Genomic DNA, 25,329 nt, shown 5'->3' with positions numbered 1-25,329 from the left:
CTTCGTGAAAATGTTAAGTAAAGTCTGGACTTGCATGAGTATCCAGCTGTCTTTTTAGATTGGCTGTCCAACAAATTATAGTATTACGATGGCCAATGCAATCAAGTTGACTTTTCCATTAGAACATTTGAATAAATAATTGTGTGTTGGCTCAGTTGAAGGAGGTGATTCAATCCTTCATTTGATCTTCCTTTTGGTAGGTTCACCAATTGCAATAGGTACTGAATAACACATCACTCATAGCATACCCAAATCTGTTCATAAGATGACTATACATGGCAAAGGAAATTGCAAACTTGACCTCATATCATAATATACCATAATACCATACCATAACGGTCATGAATAACATAGGTTTCACTTTGCGTCCTTGTTGCTTTCTCTGCACTGCACAGTCACCACGGGGATGATGTCTATGTTCTTTACATTATGGGCTGTGTTGAGATTCAGGGTCGGGCTCTGTTCTGTCTGTGCCCTGGGGTTGGGGGGGTTGGGGGGGGGGCGGGGGGTTAGTTACAGTATAGCGGTTTCCCGGCCATATACCACATTCCATTGATTGTTACTTTCATAAAGGATGCACAGGGTGATCTACATGAACTGCTTCCAATGCGTTGTGTATAAATGATTTCTACAACAGTTCTGCAGCGTCTACCGTCTGACTCACTCTTAATTATTCGTAGTGGGAGAGCTTATTTTCATAGCTGACGTAAAACATGAGGAAAACGTTAAAGCTCTCAATGAGCTGTCGCCCGTTCTGTTCTACCCGGTTACTGCTCCCACTTGGAGCCTCGCCGTGCGGAGTCTTTCTCCGCGGCTCCTGATTGCTTGCAGCTGGTCCAGGTGCTCGAGGTGCTGCCCTCTTTCCTTCGCCATTGATAACGAAGAATGCGCGAGGATGGAGACGGAGCGAAAACTGAGACGGGACAGATGAGCTGGTGATTGATGGTCCCTGTCCGGCCGTGAGGAGGGGGTTCCAGACAGACCCCCGAGGCCCCGACACTGTTGTAGAAGAGGCCCCGCGGAGCTTTCAGCAGTTGCATTGTTCACATGAAGTATAGGTTGTATATAGTGCTTCACAGAGTATACTAGTTCTAATACACTACTACTACTAGAAGTAGTTCCCACTTGTAGTTGGGAGGTAGTAGTAAAGTATGGAGTACACACATACGCATGCACACACACACACACACACACACACGCGCACACACACACACACACATACATATATATATATATATGTGTGTGTGTGTTTGTGTGTAAAGCTTATGAAAGCACTGCTTTAAATTGCATGAAGAAAGAACTGACTGGGACAGAAATGGCTTCCCGATAGACTGCTAAGTCTAAGTCACTTTACAGACAGGATGATCACTTAAAGTCCTAAGCCTAGAAGTCAGATGGCATTTTTCGAACGTCTGTCATTAGTCTGGCATCCCCAGACGAATGAACTGCAAACTGCCATTAATGTGGAACCTCTCCATTAGTTTTGGATTTCCAAGAGGGGTCACCAGCGGGCGCAGACCAAAATACCTCTGGACTCATTTGGATCGGCCCTCAACCAATCATAACAACGGCTGATGGGCTCTGACCCACGAAAAAAAATCCACTTTCTTCCCACCAAAAGCTTTAAGTTCAGTCGTTTGTTCTTCTTTTAGTGAACACATACCGTCCAGTTGTTTAACTTTGTCTTGATAGCGGAACCAACAGACCGTTCTACACCCACGGCAGCCATCTTTGTTGTTGTTGAAAATCCCTCTACGGTGCTCCTCCCCCGTTCTCGTGTTCATCACACCTCATGTTGGATGTGATGTGATGTCTATCTCATACATCATCTGCAGAGCAAATGAAACATGAGCTTGAAAGATTTGGCTGGTTCCCAGTCTGCGTAGGGGCGGGACTTTCCAAAGAGTGGGCTGATGTGGGAACTTTAAGATAAATCTGAATCTTGGCACGCCTGGCAATTTCACCGTCTTGCCCGTGTGCAACCAAGGGGTTAAAATCCCCCGTCTTCACGTCTTCACGTTTACAAGTGCAAAAATGCCAATTCTTTATTTTGCTGATCACTTGTTTTTCACCATCTTTCACCATCTTCATTTAATGCGACTGCATCGCCTTCTCTCACATTATCAGCAGGAGCCGTCTAAGCGCATTTACATCATTTCCGCCATGTGTGTAGGGTCCAGGAGGGTAAATTGGGGTGCTGGCTCAAGCCGGCAATCTACCTCGGGCAGTGTAAATGCGCAGACCATGGCGGGAAAAAGGCGCGCATAAGACGGGCATATTTGGCAGTGTAAAAACTTTGTTATATGATGGGTGTTTGGACGGAATCTTGCTTACAAACTTTATAAGCTAGGAAGTGCAGCGATTCCAATGTGGGAATATCTTCACACTCAATTCACTTGAACGGTGGGAATGCATCTGTGTCAGCAGAAATGACACAAGGTCCAAAGGTGACAGCCAAGTAGAGTTAAAGCTCCAGCATTCATTGGTTCTTGTGTTAGAAGCCATAATACCGACCTGGTCTGGACACATCACGCCCACCTCTGTCTCCTTCTGCTGCTCAACTAAACAGATGTCTTTCGTCCACGGCCAACATTCCCAGTTAGTCTTTTCCAGGTGGGAAAGTTCCCTCTTCCCTGCCAGCTATGAGGGAAAATAATACAGTTTAGGCAATTCTGGATTATAAATTAAGGATCCCATTTTGTGTATTTTGATCCTCTGTCCAAATTGCCTCTTCGAGTCCCATGGCGATGTCCTCGGTCGACCCCGGGTTCACCTCCCCGATACGGGCTTCAGACGGGGGCGCAGCAGCCTCCGGATGGTCTTTGCTGGTGTACCGCCTGCAAATGTCAAAGACAATAAAACAAGATTGATATCCTTGGATTTTGTCCTAGTGTTGAATTTAAAACCGGCCCATGAATTGTTGGGTGTGCCCTGATGGGTCAACCTCAAGACTACAAATGATCCTTCTTGAGCTGCATAAAGGCTTCTCATCTAGAGGAACATCCAGAACACATTGGAAGGCTTTGTTTCTTACATCTCCAACCTTGGCCTTCGATAGCGCACAGCCGCACACCATATGGGACAAACCTGTGAAACATGAGCTCCGCTTTATACGTTTGGCTTCCATAGAGCACGACAAGATGTAGAACTGGTCCGGCCTTAGGTGCGTAGAAAAAGGAAGGCGACTAAGTTGCTGTGGCTTAATGGTTTTGACCCTGGAGGTCTTTGTAATCATCAATGGTGGTGAGGGACTGGACGGTGAGGAGTAGGTCATTATCATACCCATAGAAGGTTGGACGTTGTGCAATACGAATATTACGACCCTACAGGTGTGCATTTCTATTGTAGGCATTGCTCACGTTGAGGAAAAGGTTTCCGATTCATCCTTGGGTTTGTAGCACAAATGATAGTTCCAGTCTGTGGGTTATGAGGTCATCTGAGCCTGGAGGAACGGCCACTCAGGAGAAAATAAAGCGTTAATGCAGGACTTCACCACCTACATCACAACAGAAACAATATGTGATGCACACTAACTTTAACTTGGACTTCAATTTTGTCATTGTCACTTTGCCATTTTATTGAAAAGATTTGTTTTACCGTTTTGTCCTTGTCTTGAGCTTTCCTCTCAGAGTGCTCCCATGTCTATAGTAAGCGGCCCTAAGCTCTCTGAGTCGGGGTCTTAGTGCTGACATTCTGTCTCCATACTGTGCCAGGATTTAGAATGGTGTCAGCATGTCCCGTAGAGAACCTAATGAAAAGCAGGTCCTATAAAGCATGTCTAGGACACACGAGCAATAGCAGAGTGACAGCATGGTATGTTGTTGGAAAATAAGGAACCTTTGTGGACAAAGGTTTGTGGATATCCGTACTTGAATTCAGCCGTCTGTCAAACACAGCTCACTCCCGGGGATTGAGTTTGCTCATCGGTACAAAGGACAACATTTCCATCAGCTACTATATGCAGGCCAACCATATCGGTGGTTTGATCGATGATGTCTCTTCTGTTTGATTCGAAGGCCCCTCCGACCTGAACCAGGACCGCTCCGTAGTCTTCCCACTACCCGTTCCCAGTGACGTCCTCCAGCATGGCTCCCACCAGCCTGGGCCTCAGCGTCCTCCTCCTGTTGAGCGCTGTGCTGGCCCCGGCCGGCGCCGGGGTGGTCCAGCGGACCATCAGGCACCGGCGGCAGTCCCTGGCGCCCGCCGTGCAGGACAACCTCACCCTGCCTCACTCGGGCCAGCCCGTGGTCTTCAACCACGTGTACAACATCAACGTGCCCGTGGGCTCCGTGTGCTCCGTGGACCTGGAGTCCCCGGGCAGCTCGGCGCTGGGGCCCGCGGAGCCGTCGGCGGACGACCCCGCCGCCGCCGCGCCCCCCGGGCTGAGCACCACCGAGCACACGCTGGACCGGGACAACCAGATCGTCTTCACCCACCGCATCAACGTGCCGCGGCAGGCGTGCGGCTGCGGCGACGCCGGCGCGGGCGGGCTGCCGGAGCTGAAGGCGCTGCTGAGCCGTCTGGAGATGCTGGAGGCGGAGGTGTCCTCGCTTAGAGACCAGTGCGGCAGCGGCGGCGGCGGCGGCAGCGGTGGCGAGGCGGGCTGCTGCACCGCGCAGGTCACAGGTACGCACGCACCAATGAACGCACCTTGTCCGTTGTTTTTTTTTGTGGTCTATTTGTTCTATGCGGTCAACCGAGTAGAGTCTGAAAAGTTTAATTTAATGAAAAATGTGTTGACGTGTGAATGTTTCCAGTGGGTTGTGCTTCATTGACATAGTTTGAGTTTAATTTGGATACTCAGGCTGGGAAATCACGTTTAATGGAGGGGTTTTAACTCTTAAGATGTTAAGGCCCATTTTATAGGCTAGACTTTTTGTAAATTGCCCTCAACTGCGGGGGAACGAACACATTAGTGTGTGTGTGTGTGTGGCCTTATGTTCCTTCACACTTTGTCCTCTAGTTGTTTTTATTGTGTTTATTGGTCCAATAGGCATTACGAGCCATTAGTAGTCATTTAATACATTTTATACTAGGTTGTTACGGTGGGAAACCTGTATTTGGTAAGGCCTTCGTGCAACCACCCCAGTGAATGGATGCACTCATGAATGAACAAATGAATGAATTTGATGAATAAGTGACCGTGACAGATTATGGTTGTCATCTTGTGGACCGAAGTAGGTTAGTGTCCTCAGGCAGTCGCTGGTTTCTGGGTTAGAGTTTCGCTTGTAGCTCTTCAATGGCACTCATCCCCCGACCATGTAGCTCTGCTGTGTGTCCTTCTTAATGGATTGTATTATGATGGACATGTAGCTGGCATACAGCGCAGCGACATTTTACAACGTTGTTTTACAATGAGTTACTTCTCAAAACAGAGTCGGGGAAGTGATGATCATCTAAAACTTAATCTCAGACCTATAGTCCTACTAGGTTATAGCAGAACTACTTGTCCAGCAGTCATACTACGTTATAGCAGAACCTCTGGTCCAGCAGTCCTACTGTGTTATAGAACCTCTGGTCCAGCAGTCCTACTGGGTTACAGCAGAACCTCTGGTCCAGCAGTCCTACTGTGTTACAGCAGAACCTCTGGTCCAGCAGTCCTACTGTGTTATAGAACCTCTGGTCCAGCAGTCCTACTGGTTATAGAACCTCTGGTCCAGCAGTCCTACTGTGTTATAGAACCTCTGGTCCAGCAGTCCTACTGTGTTACAGCAGAACCTCTGGTCCAGCAGTCCTACTGTGTTATAGAACCTCTGGTCCAGCAGTCCTACTGTGTTACAGCAGAACCTCTGTGAGGAGATGGCACAGAGCCTGGACAGGAAACCAAAAACTGAAAGTGGCGCCTTGTATCCTGTTTAGGATACAAGAAGAAATTTTATTTGAGAAAATTTATTTGTCTGTCACCTCCAGAGAAAATTTATTTGACTGGATGTAGCTTTCAGCAGGAGACTTTAAAGTCAGTGGCATTTCTACAGTGGCCAGTCTACACAGTGTTGATTTGAAACCTTTACAGAAACTCTTTTACCGTTTTCTACTGCTGGCCAAGTTAGTGTTCGCCAATAACTTGCTTACAGATCGCCGCCTCCAGCAACATCGTTGGTCGGGACAAATATGAAATGAAAGAAAGTGAAAGACCCCGTTCAGCCAGATCTGAGTGTTAGACGTGTGAGACGATCCCGGCCCGAACCAAAACCCTTCCTAAGGTTTCCTCTGGTGTCGTTTGCCCGTGCAGGCGAGGTGGGCACCAAGCCGTACTGCGGCGGCCACGGTAACTACAGCATGGAGAGCTGCGGCTGCGTGTGCGAGGCCGGCTGGTCAGGCGCCAACTGCAGCGAGGCCTCCTGCCCCAACGCCTGCCACGGCCGGGGCCGCTGCGTGGACGCCCGCTGCCTCTGCCTCCCGGGCTTCTCCGGGGACGACTGCCGGCAGCGGGCCTGCCCCCGGGACTGCGGCGAGAACGGCGAGTGCGTGGACGGGCTCTGCGTCTGCCGCCCCGGCTTCCAGGGCGACGACTGCTCCCGGGCCGCCTGTCCCAACGGCTGCCTGGGGCGGGGCCGCTGCGAGGGCGGGGCCTGCGCGTGCGAGGAGCCCTGGGGCGGGCCCGACTGCTCGGAGCTGGCCTGCGCCGGCGACTGCGGCGGCCGCGGCCGCTGCGTCAACGGCACCTGCCGCTGCGACGAGGGCTACGGCGGCGCCGAGTGCGGCCGGCGGCTCTGCCCCGGGGGCTGCCGCGGCAACGGCTTCTGCGGCGCCGACGGCCGGTGCGCGTGCAGCGCGGGCTACGCCGGCGAGGACTGCTCGGTGCTGAGCTGCCCCGGCGACTGCAGCGGGCGCGGCGCCTGCTTCGACGGCGTGTGCGTCTGCGACGCCGGCTTCCGCGGCGAGGACTGCGGCCGGGCGGCGTGCCCCAACGACTGCAACCGCCGCGGCCGCTGCGCCGACGGGAGGTGCGAGTGCGACGCCGGTTACCGAGGCGACGACTGCTCGGAGCTGTCGTGCCCCGGCGAGTGCCGGCGGCGCGGCCGCTGCGTGGCGGGCCAGTGCGTGTGCGAGCCGGGCTTCGGCGGCGAGGACTGCGGCGCGCGGACGTGCCCGGGGGACTGCTACGGGCGCGGGGAGTGCGTGGCGGGCCGCTGCGTGTGCCTGGCGGGGTACGCCGGCGAGGACTGCTCGGCGCTGAGCTGCCCCAACGACTGCTACGGCCGCGGGCGCTGCGCGGCGGGCCGCTGCGTGTGCGACGAGGGCGCGGCCGGCGAGGACTGCGGGCAGAAGGCGTGCCCCAACGCCTGCCTGGCGCGGGGCTTCTGCCTGGACGGGGCGTGCGTCTGCCAGGAGGGCTTCTCCGGGGACGACTGCTCGGCGGTCACGTGCCCCGACAACTGCGGCGGGCGCGGGCGGTGCGTGGAGGGCCGCTGCGCGTGCGACGCGGGCTACGAGGGGCCCGGCTGCGGGGAGCTGAGCTGCCCCGGGGAGTGCCGGGACACGGGGCGCTGCGAGGCGGGGCGGTGCCGCTGTGAGGAGGGCTACGTCGGAGAGGACTGCAAGCAAGGTGAGGCCTCTGAGGGCCTCTCTGGAGGCCCTGCTCTGGGCCTCTCTGGAGGCCCTGCTCTGGGCCTCTCTGGAGGCCCTGCGCTGGGCGTCTCTGGAGGCCCTGCTCTGGGCGTCTCTGGAGGCCCTGCTCTGGGCGTCTCTGGAGGCCCTGCTCTGGGCGTCTCTGGAGGCCCTGCGCTGGGCGTCTCTGGAGGCCCTGCTCTGGGCGTCTCTGGAGGCCCTGCTCTGGGCGTCTCTGGAGGCCCTGCTCTGGGCCTCTCTGGAGGCCCTGCTCTGGGCCTCTCTGGAGGCCCTGCTCTGGGCCTCTCTGGAGGCCCTGCTCTGGGCGTCTCTGTGGATTCATGACGTGCAGAATAGAAGGATTGATTTTGCAACGTGTTCGATAAAATATAGGATGTATTTTAGGGCTGTCAAATGATGAAATAAATAGCGCTATAATCGCATAGTATTGGGGAGTTGACTCCCCAATACTGTTTTTATTATATTTTAAATCCACTTCAATTGAAGTTAAATTAGATTATCAAATGGAATGACGTATTCATTCATGCCAAATGTACTTAATAAGCAAAAACTTGATCAAGTGATCTTGATTGACTCACTCAGTGAGGGTTGAATATGAAACTTACCGAACGCCACATTTGTAAACAGGCAGTAAATTAGTACAATTGTAAACCAACAGTTACTACAAGTGTAGTTAAATTCAAATAAGTAGCACCAGAGATTTGGGAATTGTAATCAGGCTGTCACTTACTGCAAGTGTAATGTAATGTAAAGTAAGTGGAACTACACACTAAACTAAAATGAGTTCTGATATGAATGTTGACATTCTGTGGGCAAAACCTCTCAAAATCACAGTAAAAAGACTATATATAACTATATATAACTTTGTATTAACCGCGTAAAAATCAGATTGCGTTAACGTTGTACTATCTCTTCTGTGAACAGCCCTAACATATAGGTATACATTATGTAGTCTGTCTGTGTGGTCACTGCCCCCCGCGCGGCGGGTCAGAGGGTCACAGACGTCCTTCCTCTCCCCTCCAGTGTCCCCGCCGACGGACCTCTCGGTGACCGCCGTCACCCCCCACACGGTGGACCTGTCCTGGAGCAACGAGCAGCTGGTGACCCAGTACGTGGTCACCAGCGTGGCCGCGGGCCCCGGCGGCCTGCAGCAGGAGGTCACCGTGCCCGGGGACACCAGCACCGCCCGGGTGGAGGGGCTGGAGCCCGGGGTGGAGTACCTGATCAACGTCTACGCCGTCCTCAACGACATGAGGAGCGTGCCCGTGAGCGCCCGGGCGGCCACCAGTAGGTCGTCTCCACCGCAGCCCCCCCGGGGCCCGGGGCGCGACGTGACACACAACACAACGCTTTTAACACAACACAACGCTTTTAACACACGCTGAAACTGGTTTTGCAGAAATGAACAGTGTGAGAATAATGAGGGGTGTTTCTAACATGCAGGCCTGTAACCCTATTCTAGTAGTACCCCCAAACGCAATCATCAACCCTATAAAGGCATATGGGATCTTTAAATACTAATGTGTGCACATGTATGGCAAACTAATATATATGAATATAGTGGGTTGATTTATGAAAGGGCCAATGAAATGTCATCGGATTAGATTATTCTCTATGTAGATATTAGATTTGATAAAATGCATAACAAACAAATAGTATATATACATATAGTGGATTAGATTTGTTTATTATTTATTTTGGATGACGTTAGACCAGAGCAGAGTGGAGTAGACTAGATGAGAAGATTTGAATATAGAATGATATAATATAATGTATAAAGACTTTCATGAGTGTGTGTTGTGTTCACAACGTCATGTGTGTGTGTGTGTGTGTGTTGTGTTCGTGTGTGTGTGTGTGTGTGTGTGTGTGTTGTGTTCATGACGTTGTGTGTGTGTGTGTGTGTGTGTGTGTTGTGTTCATGTGTGTGTGTGTGTGTGTGTGTGTGTGTGTTGTGTTCATGACGTTGTGTGTGTGTGTGTGTGTGTGTGTGTGTGTGTGTGTGTGTGTGTTGTTTTGATGTGTGTGTGTGTGTGTGTGTGTGTGTGTGTGTGTGTGTGTGTGTGTGTGTGTGTGTTGTTTTGATGTGTGTGTGTGTGTGTGTGTGTGTGTGTGTGTGTGTTGTGTTGATGTGTGTGTGTGTGTGTTGTGTTCATGCGATGTCACACCTGTACCCATCAGGTCTTCCCCAGCCGGAGGGCTTGAGGTTCAAGTCGGTGAGGGAGTCGTCCGTGGAGGTGGAGTGGGACCCGCTGGAGATCACCTTCGATGGATGGGAGCTCAACATCCGCAACACGGTAGGTCTACATCCACAAGAAAGTAGGTCTACATCCACAACACTGCAGGTCTACATCCACGACACGGTAGGTCAATATATTGACCAACACGGTAGGTCTCTCTATCACAACACGGTAGGTCTATATATCACAACACGGTAGGTCTATATATCACAACACGGTAGGTCTATCAATCACAACACGGTAGGTCTATATATCACAACACGGTAGGTCTATCAATCACAACACGGTAGGTCTATATATCACAACACGGTAGGTCTATCAATCACAACACGGTAGGTCTATCAATCACAACACGGTAGGTCTATATATCACAACACGGTAGGTCTATCAATCACAACACGGTAGGTCTATATATCACAACACGGTAGGTCTGTTGGACCTCAATAATGGACTTCACTTTTTTCCAAAAAAGGTGTATGCAAGAATAATATGTGGTATTTTCAAGTTCTTTATCAAGATTTTATCTCTGACCGTCGGGATTGGTGCTGGAAATTGAACCTCAGAAGGATTACGTTTGGTTTGAAAGATTCTTGACTCAAGTCTTATGAACTTACTGAGAACTGAGAAATATATACCTCAAAAATAACGGCATTAAGTATTAACCTCACACATATACACATATACATTAATTTACAGTTAGCAACTCTAAAAAGCTGTGGGTCTTTACAGAAAGAAGAGAATGGAAAGATTGTGAATATCCTGCCGTCAACACAAAACAACTTCGAGCAATCAGGGCTTGGTCCAGGACAGGAGTACGAGGTCTCTCTCCGAGCCATCCAGAACAACACAAAGGGCCCTCAGACCACCAGGACCTTCAGCACCAGTGAGTCCTCATGATGCCTCCATGCATGCACCCTGGGTGGGCCGGGCTGTTGAAGTGAAAGGGCTGCCGTTCTGCATCATCTCATCACCATTATACCGTCACGGTGGTAAACTGTGTTCTGTTTGTGTTAATTTACTGTTTCTAAGGAGTCCTAAGGAGTTCTTAATGCTATAACATTATAGAATTTAATACAATTATAATATAACTTTGATTTTAATATAAATGAACATTTACCACAAGTTTTACTATCTAAAGGTACAATATGTAACAATTGTACAGTACTAAATCATAAAACGACCATGATCCTCATCATCAGAGATCAAGGAAACATGCTATTCCTCCTCCTCATCATCGTCTTCAAAACCGCTTATCCAGGGGTTGAGTCGCGGGGGCCACAGCTCCAGCAGGGGGCCCCAGACTTCCCTTTCCCAGGGCCACATTGACCAGCTCTGACAGGGGGGATCCCGAGGCGTTTCCAGGCCAGTGTTGAGATATAATCTCTCCACCTAGTCCTGGGTCTTCCCCAAGGCCTCCTCCCCGCTGGATGTTCCTGGAACCCCTCCCTAGGGAGGCGCCAGTGGGCGTCCCCACCAGATGAACCACCTCACCTGACTCCTCTCTAAGCAGAGGAGCAGAGGAGCAGCCTACTGAGCTGCTATTCTCTGTAGGCCATTTGGTTTCTGGCCTGTGTGTTATGATCCCCAACTCTGAGTACCCCGGTTTGCCAGAAATGCAGCTAATTGGAGACAAAAAGAAAGCGTTTTATTCTGGGTGTGAACACGTATAATCCACACAGGTAGCCTGATTAGAACTCCTTTACAGCTTCTGTCTCAGCGCTTGTTAAATCTTCCACCTCGACCGCATCGCTGCGTGCCTCACAGTGCAGCACTTCAGTTTATACGCACAGCAGCGGTGGAATGCCAGGCTAAACAAGCTGCATGGAAAACACATTTGGATTTACCGAGCCCACGCCACCAACCCCCTCCACTCCTCCCCGTTCCATCGTCTGAGGTCATCTATTTACACAGGCGGAGACGCAGCACGGCCCAGCAGAAGTATAACACACCAGGGGGAGAGTTATGCCCGGGAACTTTTTTTGGGGGGGTTGTATCTCTCTCGAGGGGGGTGGTGACGCAATGGAGGTTTAAGTGGATCCCTCATCCAATGCTGCAGGATTTCTCATCTCAAAACAAAAATGAAACATGCATTAATGTAAGAGCCAGAATGTCCAGATAGCAATCAATCAATCAATGCTCTGACAAAGAGAGATCAGCTGGTGTCTGTTGCATAATAAGCCTGTCCAATCATTACATTCGGCCCAAATTGAATGATTGGACGGCCTCCCTGTAGTTGCCAGGCCATGGGCGCCCACTCTGCCCGTGCTCAGTGTGCACGACCGCAGTCTTCCCAAGGCTAGGCAGACCTACTGCTAAAGCCAGCGAGCTGGTCCAAGGTCGTGGGGAAGTGGCATTGGAGGGAGGCCTGAAGGGAGGGGTGGGATTTTTGCAGCTCGATACTTTCAAGATTTAGCCAACCCTGGCTAGTTTCTCCAAATTGAGCTTTAAGCATCAACAGGTTTCCACAGAATCATGGCTGTTGCCTCTCTTCCTGTGCCCAGAGATCGAGGGCCCTCAGCAGGTCCAGGTGAAGGACGTGACCGACACCTCGGCGCTGTTCTCCTGGGCCCAGCCTGTGACCGAGGGCGACAGCATCACCGTGACCTACGCGCCGACCTCGGACCCCTCGGACCAGACCAGCGTCGACCTCACCAACGCGGACACCCAGTACATCGCGGGGGACCTGAGGCCCGACACAGAGTACCAGATCTCCCTGACCTCCAGGAGGCAGGGCGTCACCAGCGACCCCGTCAACAGGGCCTTCACCACCGGTAAGGCCTTCAGTAGAAGCTCTTGACCCACGGATCGGCCATGACAGATACAGATGCAAAAAACAGAATCTCTACACCCACGTTTAAAATGGCTTCCAGGTTTTGCTCATTCTGAGGGTGTAGGGCTGTTGGCTTCCCTTTAATGCCCCTTCAGTTCAGCTTCACCAAGCGGAGGACAGGGGTCACCCTATCAGCCAATAAGAAGTCATGCATGGAACTGCATAGGGATGGTTACACGTCTGGCCGTCGCCACTTGCCAAAAGCGATGCCTTTGATGACAGTCGGGCTCGTGACTAGACGCTCCCCTAGACTCTCAAGACCTCATAAGCTTACTTGATTCATAACGTCCCAACAAACACTGCACCCTGGGGCGTAATAGTCGTCTAGTACCAACCACAGCAATCCCCCAAACATACAACATTAAAGTCTGCGTTTTGAATATCAAAGACATCCTTCCTTGGATTTCCCTCCCGCTCCCTCCTAGATCTGGACAGTCCCAGGGCGCTGAAGACCCTGTCCCAGACCGACGACAGCATCAGCCTGGAGTGGAGCAACAGCGAGGCGGACGTGCGCGGCTACAGGGTGAAATACACCCCCTTCTCCGGGGGTTCCCCTCGCGAGCAGCTGTTCCCAAGCGCCGCAGGAGAAACCACAAAGGCCACCATTACCAGTAAGAGGATAATACACTAAATGCTAAATACACATGAGTAGTTAGGTGATTCATTCATGTTTTTTTTCCCTTCCTGTGTTGTGCACGACAGGGCTAAGACCAGGCACGGAGTACGGGATCGGAGTCACCGCTGTTAAGGATGAGCGGGAGAGTTTGCCTGCGACTACAAACGCAGCCACTGGTGAGAGACTGACTGCCATCGTAATATAAATCCTCCTCAGACCGCGGTGGGAACGCACACATGGGGAAATGACATTAGCACAATCTTGGCAATAGCCTAGAGTATCAGTGGTTTATAGTCTACAGTGGACTTGATGAGACGTTTTAACGACGATCGTTGATGGAGTTTAAGCCTCCGTTTAAGTGGTGCCTTTGTTGTGTATTTTAAACGTTGCGTGATTGATTCCACGACAAGATGTTCTTTATTCATACCAGACGGTAAATTTGGCAACAAGTCTATGGCAAAATCGCTTAATATTCAACCCTTAATAACTTTTTTCTGAGCTCTCTGTCAAACGGGCTCTCTGTCAAACGGGACCTCATAAAAATAGATAATATGGAAATGAACTAGCCACTGCGGTCCTGCAGAGAGACACATTGATTGGCTTTGCACTACGAGAATGAGCTACTAGTTTTCCCGTTGACTGAGAATGGTGCAGCGGACCTTTGCAAACCCTATAGGCCGCTAGAGGAACTACACATCAATAAATCAATAAAACAAATACAAACCAATAACCTATTAGATTAAGAGCAATGACATGACACAAGAAGACAGAAGACGACTGACCTATCCCACCGCCTCCTCCCTCAGATCTGGATCCTCCCAAAGACCTGGAGGTGGTGGACTCCACGGAGACCTCTCTGGTGCTGCGCTGGAAGAAACCCAAGGCCAAGCTCAGCGGCTACACGCTGACGTACGTCCCCAGAGACGGCCCCGCGCAGGAGGTGAGGCTGCCTCCCGCGGCGACCAGCCACGCCCTCGACGACCTGGCCCCGGACACGCTGTACAGCGTGGCCCTGACGGCGGAGCGGGGCCCCAAGCGCAGCCCCCCCGTCAGCCTGTCTGCCTCCACAGGTGGGTGGTCCGCTGGAGAGCCCGTCTGGAGGCCACACGGGGCTTTCATTGTTGAAATAGTTGGTATATTTGTTGTCGCTTTCCTCCATTTCAGGTTAAACCATATTTGGCAGTTTATATTTGGTTTAAGATTAAAAAATAATAATAACAATTTTATTGTAAGCCAACATCCAAGGGTGAATACATAACAATAATCGTTCCATTCCAGAGATGAGAATCATTGTACAAAACACACGAGGACCGCCCCAATTGAAACACATTATTGATACAATAACATCAATGTATTTATTTCTGTAGAGCTGTTCAACATGGGCCATGTAAGCTGCAGTCCAAAGCAAGCGTGTGACGCGCTGCACCCTCCCATGTGTTCACCCTGTGTGCTATACCTTGTGTTGCTTTCTTGTGTTTCTCCTGTAGCCTCTCACACGTTTTATTCAGCTCACTCCGATGTTCCCGAGTTCACACCTCACTCAGGGCCGGACGACAATATCATTAGCTTCGCACGCCTAGACTCGCCCCCCGACTCCCAGCTCTCGGGGACGGGGCCCGCCGACGAGCTCACAGGCCTCAACGTATCGGCACACACGTCCGAGGGATTCGACCTCTCGTGGGAGCTCAAACCTCCGGCGGCCTACGACAGCCTGGTGGTAGAGTGCAGAGGCTCGCTCCAAACGCTGGCCGTCACGGAGGTCCGCCTCAGCGGAGACTCCACCCGCTCTAGAATCCGAGGCCTGAACGCCTCCACAGAATATCGAGTCACACTTCACGGGATTAGCGGTAGTGAAGGGTCCCTGCTTCTTGAGGCTGTCGCCGTCACAGGTACACTGTTTCCTTTGGCGCGCATGTTGACCGATGGCCGCTCCTCTGGGACTGAAAAGCTTCTCTTGTTGTCTTGCTGTTTTGGTTTTGAAAAGCGGCTCAACAGTTTGTGGAGCTCTGAGTGAAAACGTTCGTACGGCATGATGAGGATCCAAAACAAGACAACTGCATCCTTCAACAATCTTTGCATGAAGTTTTCAACTGAGCCGATTATTGCATACTAGATAATACATACTAGAGAATACATCTACTTTTTCTATTGCATTCTCCGTGCCTCAACAATGCATGTTATATAATAACATTCAGCAATTCACTTTAATAATCACATTTTACAATGTGCTTATTCAAAAGGAACAATATATTAGTCTTGATATATTCGTTCAAAAGGACAAGTTGATGAGGGAATGGCTGTGCATGGCTTCCTCCTCCATTCAAAGATCTGAGGACTTCCATCCTGGAGGCCTTCTGAGAATCTTTAAGCGTTAAACATTCACACGGATGTTATTAATGCAATTGCATTAAATGCATATCCATGCGTTTGCGAGCTTGTTCGATCGCAAACGTTGGACGTGTGACGATGTACGCATGGTCTACCGGGGCCGGCGACATCCTTAACGCCCTGAGAGGGTCTCCTGTTGAACCGCTGTGGGCCACGTCAGCACTGCAAAGTTGTCCGATGTTTTGTTATTTTCACGATATCACGATATTAATGTGTCAAACTCGTTAACACTTCTTGAACGTACGTTTATTCTCCATAGCGCCCGAACCCACCTCTCCAGGTTTAATTATGAACGTCACAGACGTCCTAACAACCACAACAACAGCAGCAACAACAACAACAACAACAACAACAACAACAACAACAACAACAACAGCAGCAGCAGCAGCAACAACAACGAGACCTCAATCTTCTTCGGAAACAACACCTGTCCCCACCACAGTGGTCTCACACACTTCCCCCCCCGTTGTGGGGACCGTGCGGCCCCTGGCGGAGCCGCTGGGGGCGTTCACGCTGACCAACGTGTCCTCGGCTAGTGTGGCGGTGGGCTGGTGGGCCCCAGACCAGACCTTCGACCACTTTGTGGTGGAGCTGAGCTCCCTGTCGGAGGGGGCACCTCCGCACGTCACCACGGTAGCAGGAAGTGAGCGAGGCGCTGAGATAGAGGGCCTGTCCCCCTCGACGCGTTATGAGGTTACGTTGTACGGCCTGGTGGAAGGCGTGCGGTCGCGACCTCTGACAATGTTTGTTGACACAGGTACTTGAAGCTCAATAATAGTGCGGAGGAACGCATATCCGGCCTGCATTTGACTTACGTCGCATTCATGTGTTCATTCACGTCGCCCTAGTGTCTACTTTTGTTCCGCTCTTTTCATCCTTGTTTCCCGATTGATCTGATCATGATTCCTATCCATAATCCATTGTGTATTTTCTGACCCCCTCCACGGTTGATGCGTGTCATCTCTGCAGAGGAGATCACCCCTAGGGCGCTCACCCTCACCGTCTCTGACGCCACATGGGACAGCTTCAATGTGTCCTGGAGCCCCCCGGCCCACCAGGACTTTGAGGGCTTTGTCCTTGAACTCACAAACCTGGAGAACCAGGCCGAGAGCCAGAACCTCACCCTGTCCGGGGAGGCCTTCAGCCTGCTGGTGTCCGGGCTGGCCCCGGACACCGGCTACATGGTGGGCCTGTACGCCATGCTCCCGGACGGCTTCCTGGAGCCGGTGTACGCGGAGGCCGCCACAGGTACCCGGGTCTCCAGAGCCGACGCCTCCTTCTCTCCTCTGGAGCGTTCCTCTTCCTTCTCCTCATCTCTTCTTCTTCCTGCTGACTTTCCATCCGTTGGTCCCTACATTTCGGTTCATACTCTCTTGTGAACTACTACTGCTACTGCTACTACTACTACTGCTACTGCTACTACTATACTACTACTACTAACACTAGTACTGCTACTACTACTACGACACGATCAAACAAAAAGAGATGCTAAGAAATATCATCAGCATCTCCCATTTTGCGTTGCCATCCAACAAATATTCATTGCATGAAACAAACAAACAAACAAACAAACAAACCAAAGCCAAACAAAAACATAACTGCATTTTGTCATCAACGTCTGCATTGTGTACTCAACATCTGCATTTGGTCATCAACATCTGCCCCCTAACTGACTTGCTTGTGTCCCGTCCGTACCGTCCAAGCCGTGGGCTTGAGTTTGTAGCCGGGAGAGGGTAGGCTGGGTGTGGGGGGGGGGGTGATGGGGTGATGGTCCAATACCAGTCCCACATGGCTGAGCCCAGCCTTCCAGCGACTGCCCTCACCCTGTCCCCTGTGTTACAGAGACAGAGTGCATGAAGCCCCCCTCCCTGAGTGGGGCGCGTGGTGGTGTGTGTTGACGTCGATGGTGCTGCAGTGATTGCACTAGAGAGTGACCACTCCTCAGGAACCTTTCACTCGGTTTTACTGCTGCTGTCTGCTCGTTTGGTTTTTCTCATTTCCCTTCCATTAAAACCTAATTCAATGTGTAATCCTTGAAACATGAGGGTTAATATGCGGCTAGTCAGTAGCTCTCTGAACGTAGTGCTCCTGACTCCTGGGGAAATGACTTCTCGTTAGTTTCAGTTATTGTGTGATCATGAGGTTCATGATATCAACATGTCATTCGGGGGAATCATTAAATCGTTTTAAATGATTGCGCCAGCCAAGTTTATGAACAAATGTCTTTGGTTGAGTCTTCCACATCAGTTATACAACCAGTTTACGGCCTGAATAGACACCTATTTCCTGCCGCATGTTTGTGTGCATGTTTCAACATGTGTGTCACACTGTTCTGAGGTTGAAACTCTTTAGTTCATGTTCCCTATCTAACTTTGATTCTGCTGATATGTTGATTGTTGATCTGTTTTGCTGTGCTGCAGGAGAAAACACTGCATTTGGCCTGGCATGGAGCATTGCTTGTTGTCCTCAGATTCTGTCATCAGCTATATTTTCAAATCCAATCCCACCTTCACTTCTCAAACCTTTTCCTTTCCTTAGCCCATGCTTTCACTCTGTTCTTTACTTTCTAAGGAAAACAAGAACACTTTTAAAGGGACCACAACAGTTTGTGTGCATTACTGTATAGAGAAGGGTATGATAGGCTACTGGTTAAGGGTGTTGGGAAATGAAACCAAATGTTAACAACCGACCAGTAGCGTCCTTGAGCAACATGCCTAAGCCCTACCGGTTTGAGAAGCTACCAGAAAGAAAATCCCTTTCAGTTGCTTTGGACACAAACGTCTGATAACTGATGGAAGAGTAAATAATAGTGAATACTAGTTCAGAGGAACAAAGGAATATAGCTCAAACCACACACGCTATACAGCAATGCAACAAACGGTTTGGTTGGAGGGGACTCCCCTACCCCTCTGAGCCCATCCTGATCCCCTGGGTTCACGTTCTGTCTCAGTCTGGCCTTCAGCTCGTCCAAAACCCAGTTCAAAGATTTGTCAAATGAAGGACCAATCAGTGCTCGGGGGAGGGAGTTTGGGGCAGGAAGGTTTAGCAAGCTTTGGAGAAGTTCAAATAGTTTTATCCGAAGTTCACTGAACAGAGATGTTAAAAGATTAACAGAAATCTGCCAGGAAGCCTTTTCTCAGAGTTGGAATGTTTTTGCAGGATTGAAGAAAGCAAGACTGTCACTTATGCCTCTTTTCCACCGACAGTACCGGCTCAACTCGCCGCGACTTATTTTTTATTTATTTTTTATCCCGATTTTGAGTTGCATGTCCCGAGTCCCGACAAAAGCCTGTCGGGACGCTAAAATGTCCCGGTTTCCACAATCCACGATGACATGTCCCCTGTTGCCCTCTCATTAACTAAAAAACACATAGAAAGAATGAAGCATCCAGCACATGATTTCAACAATGTGTGAGGGCATACGCAACACGGATGGTCGCACAGTGGAATGCTGCGCAATGAAATCTCTGCACAGTGGAATGCGTACATCTCCGCCCAGCGCTCCTCCACCCAGCACTTTTCAGAAGTAGGGAGATTCCATCCAAAAATACATGTATAATTTTACAGTTTGCCATGTGTATGCCTGGCGCAAATGCTCCAGTTGAGCTGATATTTTCCATAATGAATAATACTTGGACTGACGAGAGGAACCGCAAGACCGTTCTACCTTAAAGGCGCTGCTTGTTACACGGGCCAATTATGATGACACCTGTCCAATTCCACAGCAGCAGGCGGTCAGCAAACTAATCGATTTTGGAGCAAATTCACTCACACACACACACACACACACACACACACTATTATGCTTTGTTTAAAAACTTTCTGAAGCTTCAGGCTTCAGAAATATAGTCAGAAATATAGTCCCACACAAGACTCATTCAATGTCTTTTCGTATTTTATGTGTAAATCTCAGGCCTACCAGAAACATGATTTTGTCCCCATTAGGCTGTGTTGTGAGCAGTAGTCCTATAGGACAGTGATCATGATTTGCCTCAATATCAGACCAGCTATCTTGGAACCTCGTCGGAGGTGAGACTAAAAAAGTACCAGGTACCAGGTACCAGGTGATCGAAACGCAAGAAACGGCGGGCTAGGTCGAGGCGAGTTGAGCTGGTACTGTCGGTGGAAAAGGGACAAGTTATTTCATCTGATGAGCATGGCCAGACTGATATTCATAACGGAACCCAAATATCTGGATGGTCTCACAAGGATAGGGATCTTTAGTAATAGTGATACATTCTGTATGGGCCTTTACGTTCCTATGTTATTTATAGAGGTGACACTCCTTTTAAAACTTGCAATTCATCTATAAAAATGTATTAAAATTAAATATTTTATTGAGCTACCCATCATATCGGGAATTGGAAATAGGAAGGGGCTGAGTTATATCTAACCATGCAGATTGTTTTAAAAAATACAGCAAGTAACCTGATATTTCATCCTGTTCCAAAATAATCTTTTGAAGAATTTCAGCTTCTAGAAACAATAATTAGACCTACTTTGCTACACTTTTTTCTTACAGGATCTGTTCAAACAGGAGGTCCTGTCATGTACATAGTTATTAGAAGTAAAAAACACCATTACTGACCCGTGTCTCGGAAGCTGTCGATAACTCTTCTGTAAAGTACACAAACAAAAAGCTTTCACAACACTCAAATATCAAAAAGTCTCTACCGCAAAGACATTAGCATGGACATGTAAAACAAGGTCGAACACAGACAGATCAATAGAGCCCCCTAAATAAGATAGTTATGATGTCAGTGCCAGGGCATCTCAGATCAGAGGCGTGAAGCGGTCCCTATAATGTTCTCATGTGAATCTAACAACGCTTTCTTTCTTTTAGTGAGCCAAGCGGTGGTTGGCAATCTGTATGTGTCTAACTTAACGTCAGAAGGTTTCTCAATGTCGTGGAACGGTACGCAAGGACACGTGGACGGTTATGTCCTGGAGATAATAGACTCTGATTGGCTGACGGAGCCGCGGGAACATAACATATCAGGTGACGTCCGGTCGTACGACGTCACTGGACTGCGGCCTAGCACTGACTATGTAGCCTACCTCTATGGGGTCTCCAAGGGATCTCGAACCAATGCTGTCAGTTCTGTGGCCTCTACAGGTACTTCTCCTCTTCCTACACCAATGTCTTTGATGAGCGACTTCATATTTACTGTAGATCCCAAAGCCGAACCGGCCCTTTAAGAGGAGCATTCAGGGCCATCGGTTCCTTTTGGACATTGCAACAATTAAAAAGTGAAATAAAATGCCCTCATCTCCATTGATCATACGTACAACACACGCACGCGTACCTTTGACGCCAACACACACACCTGTTGTCTTCTCTCCTCTTGTAGCTGCGGAGCCTGACTTGTCCAGGCTCGTGGTTTCAAACATTACCTCAGACCGCTTCTCTCTGTCCTGGCAGACGGGAGAGAAGGCTTTCCATAACTTTATCGTAGAGGTCCGAGAGTCGGCCGCGCCCTCGCGGGCCATGGGCCGCGCTCTGCCCGGAGAGGCGCGCGCCACCGTCATGACGGGCCTGAAGGCCGCCACTCAGTACGACATTAAACTGTACGCCAGCAGCAGCGGGCAGAACTCAGAGCCGCTGTTCGCCGTAGCTACCACAGGTATCCACCGCATGCGCTCCGCGTCGCGCACCTCACGCACACACGGCCGTTGTAACCAGGGGGGTGTCCGGGCTCCTTCAGTACGGGGGGGGGGGGGGGGGGGGGGGGGGTGGAGGGTGGGTGTGTTATCAACCCACGCAGAGCTGTGCCATACTGAAGGCCTAGACGTCACATACTTTTGATTGTATTTCTATGCCTGATTCACCAGACGTGGTCAACACTGTGCCCACTGTGGACACGCCCCTGATTAGAACAACATCCAACAACATTCTGTAATCAAACTCCCGACTCTTTGCTAGCTGAAGGCCGCCCTCCCTGCGGCCCCGTCTCCAGCCCCACTCAAGACCCTCGTGTTCTCTTTTGTCCAGAGGACGCCCCACAGTTGGGAACTCTGACCACCGCGTCGGTGAGCCCAGATAACCTCACCCTGTCCTGGAGCACTGTCTCGGGCCACTTTGACGTCTTTGTGGTCCGGGTCAGTGACTCCCTGCAGCTGTTTGACACGCTGGAGTTCAAGGTGCCCAGCCCCGGGGGCAACGTGACAGTGTCTGAGCTGCTGGACGCCACAGACTATGACATAGAGCTGTACGGTATCTCTCACGGGCGCCGCGGCCCCTCTGTGTTTGCCCATGCCATCACAGGTACTGCGTCTTATCTCCTTGCACATTCATGTCTCTCTAAACGCCTGTTCTCAAGTCAGCAGGGTGATAGAGCCCTTCATATGAAGTGAATTGTAGCACATTTGCTTTAGTTTGCAGTCATTGCACGCAGTGTCCTTCCTCAAAGTATTCCCGTCAACATTGTATTGCCTGTTGCTCATCTCTCATAATCTAACCAAACTCCTCCAGCTCCTTTGCCCAGAGTGGAAAACTTGACCGTTACAAACATTACCCCATATGGCTTCCGTCTGTCCTGGGAGACCAAGCAGAAGCAGCAGGAGGGGGCGCCCCCTGGTGGCGCCTTCAGGCACTTTCAAATAGTAGTGACCGACTCGGGCTGGCTGTTGGAGCCGCACGAGTTCACTGTCCCGGGGAACCAGACGCACCTGGACCTGTGGGGGCTGATCACGGGCATTGGCTATGAGGTCAGGCTGACGGGCGTGTCTAGCTCAGGCCTGCTCTCCCGCCCGCTGACCACAGTGGCTGTGACAGGTACTGGACAGTAGGGGGCGCCGGCCCACACTGCCAACGGGTCCCACACCCGACCCATGCTTATGACCCATGCAAGCGTTTGAAGTACATCCATCACACACGCACTGAGGACATATTCACACTCTCATTCGGATTCTTACCTCTTTCAGAACTGATGAAATCTAACTACTAACCTCTTCTCTGATTCTGTTGTCACTGTCAGAGAAACCCTGATGATTGATCTCTCACGTCAGGTTTCTCTTCAAAATATGATACTACATATTGGATATGGTGTCATATTTTGTGTGTTTTCCCCCGCTTCTTCGACTGAGATTCAAATGGATTACATGTCGCCAAACATAACATGATTCATGTCTCCTGGTTTGGTGGATATGATGACCGTAATGATGGAGTGATTGGCCAGGAGGAAGGAAAACACAGTTGAACCAACAAAGCATGTCCGTTCACTCAAACTCTGATCCGATTTGTCTTGAATGTGCCGAGTGAACCAGGGGACTGGTTGTGTGGGTGCATGGGGGCCTGGAGGCCCCAGTTTGGGGCCTGGAATGTGGACTCGCCCTGACCTCAATAAACCATCCAGTGAAGAGCCTCTCGTGTTTCTTAGCGGAATGCCTTTGACTTTCTCGCGCTCTCATTCGTGCCATGAATGCATGGTGGACAGCAAGTGGCGCTCCACACTTTCAGTCCAGATCTGGTGTTTTCCTCAGGAGACAAAAACACCTGAAAAAAAAACCTTTTCCCTCACTTTCTTCGGCCTCCTCGCCCGTCCGTCCGTCCGTCCGTCTCGCTCGGTTAAACCGCTCGTGCACGAGGGCCCTGCCCCCCACCCCGCCCCCCCCCCCCCCCCCCCCCCCTCCGCTGACCACCGGAGCGCCCGACAAACGGAGAGCATGTCTTGGGTTGTGTCCCCCGCCCAGAGGCCGAGCCCGAGATAGAGCACCTGTTTGTGTCGGACGTCACGGCGGACGGCTTCCGTCTGTCGTGGACGGCGGCCGACGACCTGTTCGACCGCTTCGTCATCCGGATGCGGGACGCCAAGAAGGTGTCCAAGGTGCACCTGCGGGACGCCCGCGGCGAGGAGCGCACCGCCGTGTTCACGGGGCTCGCCAGCGGCACCGAGTACGACATCGAGCTGTACGGCGTGACCCTCGAGCAGCGCTCCCCACCCATCCTGGGGGTCGCTCAGACAGGTACAGCAGGGGGCGCGGCGCGGGACGCCCCCCCCCCCCCCCCCTCCCCCGCTCAACGGAGGGCTGTGGGTGTGTGGGTATGTGTGAGAGTGAGTGTGTGTGTGTGTATGTAGACTGACAAACCCCTGAACATAACACAGGTTTGTATAGTGGTGTCTATTTAACACACACACACGGTCCTAGGAGCCACGTTTGACACTGACACGCTGACTTACCTTTTTTTTCTTTTTATGGAAAAAGTCGTTGACAGTTTTTTTTTATTCCAGAAATGGCCGTTCATCCGGAACTGTGGTTTGTTGTGTTGCTGGTGTTGTCGGTCTGTTCCCTGGTCTGAAGCCTCTCTGCTCTGCGCCCCTCTGCCCGTGCGGCTGCTAGGCCTGGGCTCCCCAGCGGTCTGCAGTTCTCCGACGTCACCGACCGCTCGGCCGTCGTCCAGTGGGCGGAGCCGCGCTCCAGGGTGGACAGCTACCGGGTCGTCTACGTTGCCGCTGCAGCAAGGTAGGCGTCCTCAGACCGCAGCGCGTCAACAGGGGGCGCTGTCTGTCGGGAGCAGTAGGGCGACGACGGATTCATGTGTGTCTCTCAATTTGACGTATTCATTGATACCACGTCTACTCAAATGTACTAGCTGGTAGGTAGCTGGCAAGTTAATAGGAACGCCACAGACTCCGCTGATGTATGCATTGGAGGAACAGGTCGTCCGTGAAGCCGACTCGATTCTAGACTGTAGAAGCCACCCTCTCACCAACGTGTTGAGTTCTCCCCTCAGGCCGGAGACTCAGAGTTCCTTTTTGCAGATGCAACAGGACCAAAAACTCATTTTACCTAGGGCAATATCCTGGCTAAATGTGCAACAATACTGAATCCCAGACGTGACTGTTGCGTGTTGCCTGTGTGTGTATGGGTCACTGTTGATGTTTTAATGTATTTCTTGTGTGCTTTTACCTGTTAACCTGTCTGCAAACCAAGGTTAATAAAAACCTACTACTACTACTACTACTACTACTACTAGCTAGTCGTATAGTGCTTAATACAAAGTGACTCCCCCCCCCCCCCCCCCCACCCTCTGCTAGGGAGGCCCCATGAGTGTGACCGTGGACGGGGCTGAGACCCGGGCCCTGCTGCCCGGCCTGGTGGCCCGGGAAGACCTACCAGGTGACGGTCATCGCGGTCAGGGGCCTGGACGAGAGCTACCCCTCCACCGACACCGTCACCACCGGTACGCCCCCCCCCCCCCCCCCCCCCCTCTTCTCCTCATACCCACCTAGACGTATCGTGTCTCTAGCTTGGTTGTGATTGGTCCTCTGGGGGTGTCTGTCCCCTGCAGCCCTGGACGGCCCCCAGGCCCTGGACTGTGCTGAACGTCACGGAGACCTCGGCCCGGCTGCTGTGGGCGCCCAGCGCGGCCGCCGTGGACGCCTACGTCATCACGTACAGCGCAGACTCAGGTGAGGGCTCCTCCTGTGGAGCAGAGCGCCCTGTGGGGGGGGGGGGGGGGGCTACGGAGAGAACAAAAGGCTTCTGAGCTTTTAGGAGAACGGACCGTTCAGCCCCGTTTGTTTTTGTGGCAGTTGAGGGTAGAGCGGTGTTACCGGCAGGTTGCTGGTTCGATTCCAGCTACTCCTAAACCAAGTGTGGAGGTGTCCCTGAGCGAGACAGCTGGACCTAACTGCTCCCGATCAGCCGGCTGTCGCCTCGCGTGGCTGACACGGCTGTCTGTG

At 51.3% G+C, this 25,329-nt stretch overlaps 1 protein-coding gene across 1 annotated transcript; it reads left to right on the top strand.

The window, feature by feature from the left end:
- Positions 1–4,085: 4,085 nt before the first annotated feature.
- LOC311375870 (tenascin-like) lies at positions 4,086–25,056 on the top strand (the record flags this gene model as incomplete). The annotated part of the gene is given in 22 exon segments (XM_084490897.1): positions 4,086–4,626; positions 6,233–7,549; positions 8,596–8,859; positions 9,751–9,866; positions 10,539–10,692; positions 12,311–12,580; positions 13,065–13,250; positions 13,342–13,431; positions 14,062–14,325; positions 16,613–16,891; positions 20,487–20,759; positions 20,995–21,267; positions 21,636–21,908; positions 22,116–22,418; positions 23,336–23,608; positions 23,984–23,995; positions 23,998–24,106; positions 24,378–24,438; positions 24,682–24,744; positions 24,746–24,827; positions 24,936–24,958; positions 24,960–25,056. Coding segments are annotated over 22 exon segments (5,323 nt in total), but the record flags the coding sequence as incomplete, so codon positions are not given.
- Between the last annotated feature and the right edge of the window lie 273 nt (positions 25,057–25,329).

This window comes from Micromesistius poutassou, assembly GCF_964030765.1.
Source record: "Micromesistius poutassou genome assembly, contig: SCAFFOLD_4046, whole genome shotgun sequence".
Taxonomy (NCBI): Eukaryota; Metazoa; Chordata; class Actinopteri; order Gadiformes; family Gadidae; genus Micromesistius; species Micromesistius poutassou.
The sequence above is the reverse complement of the archived record's forward strand: the minus strand, read 5'-3'. Positions and strand labels throughout refer to the sequence as shown.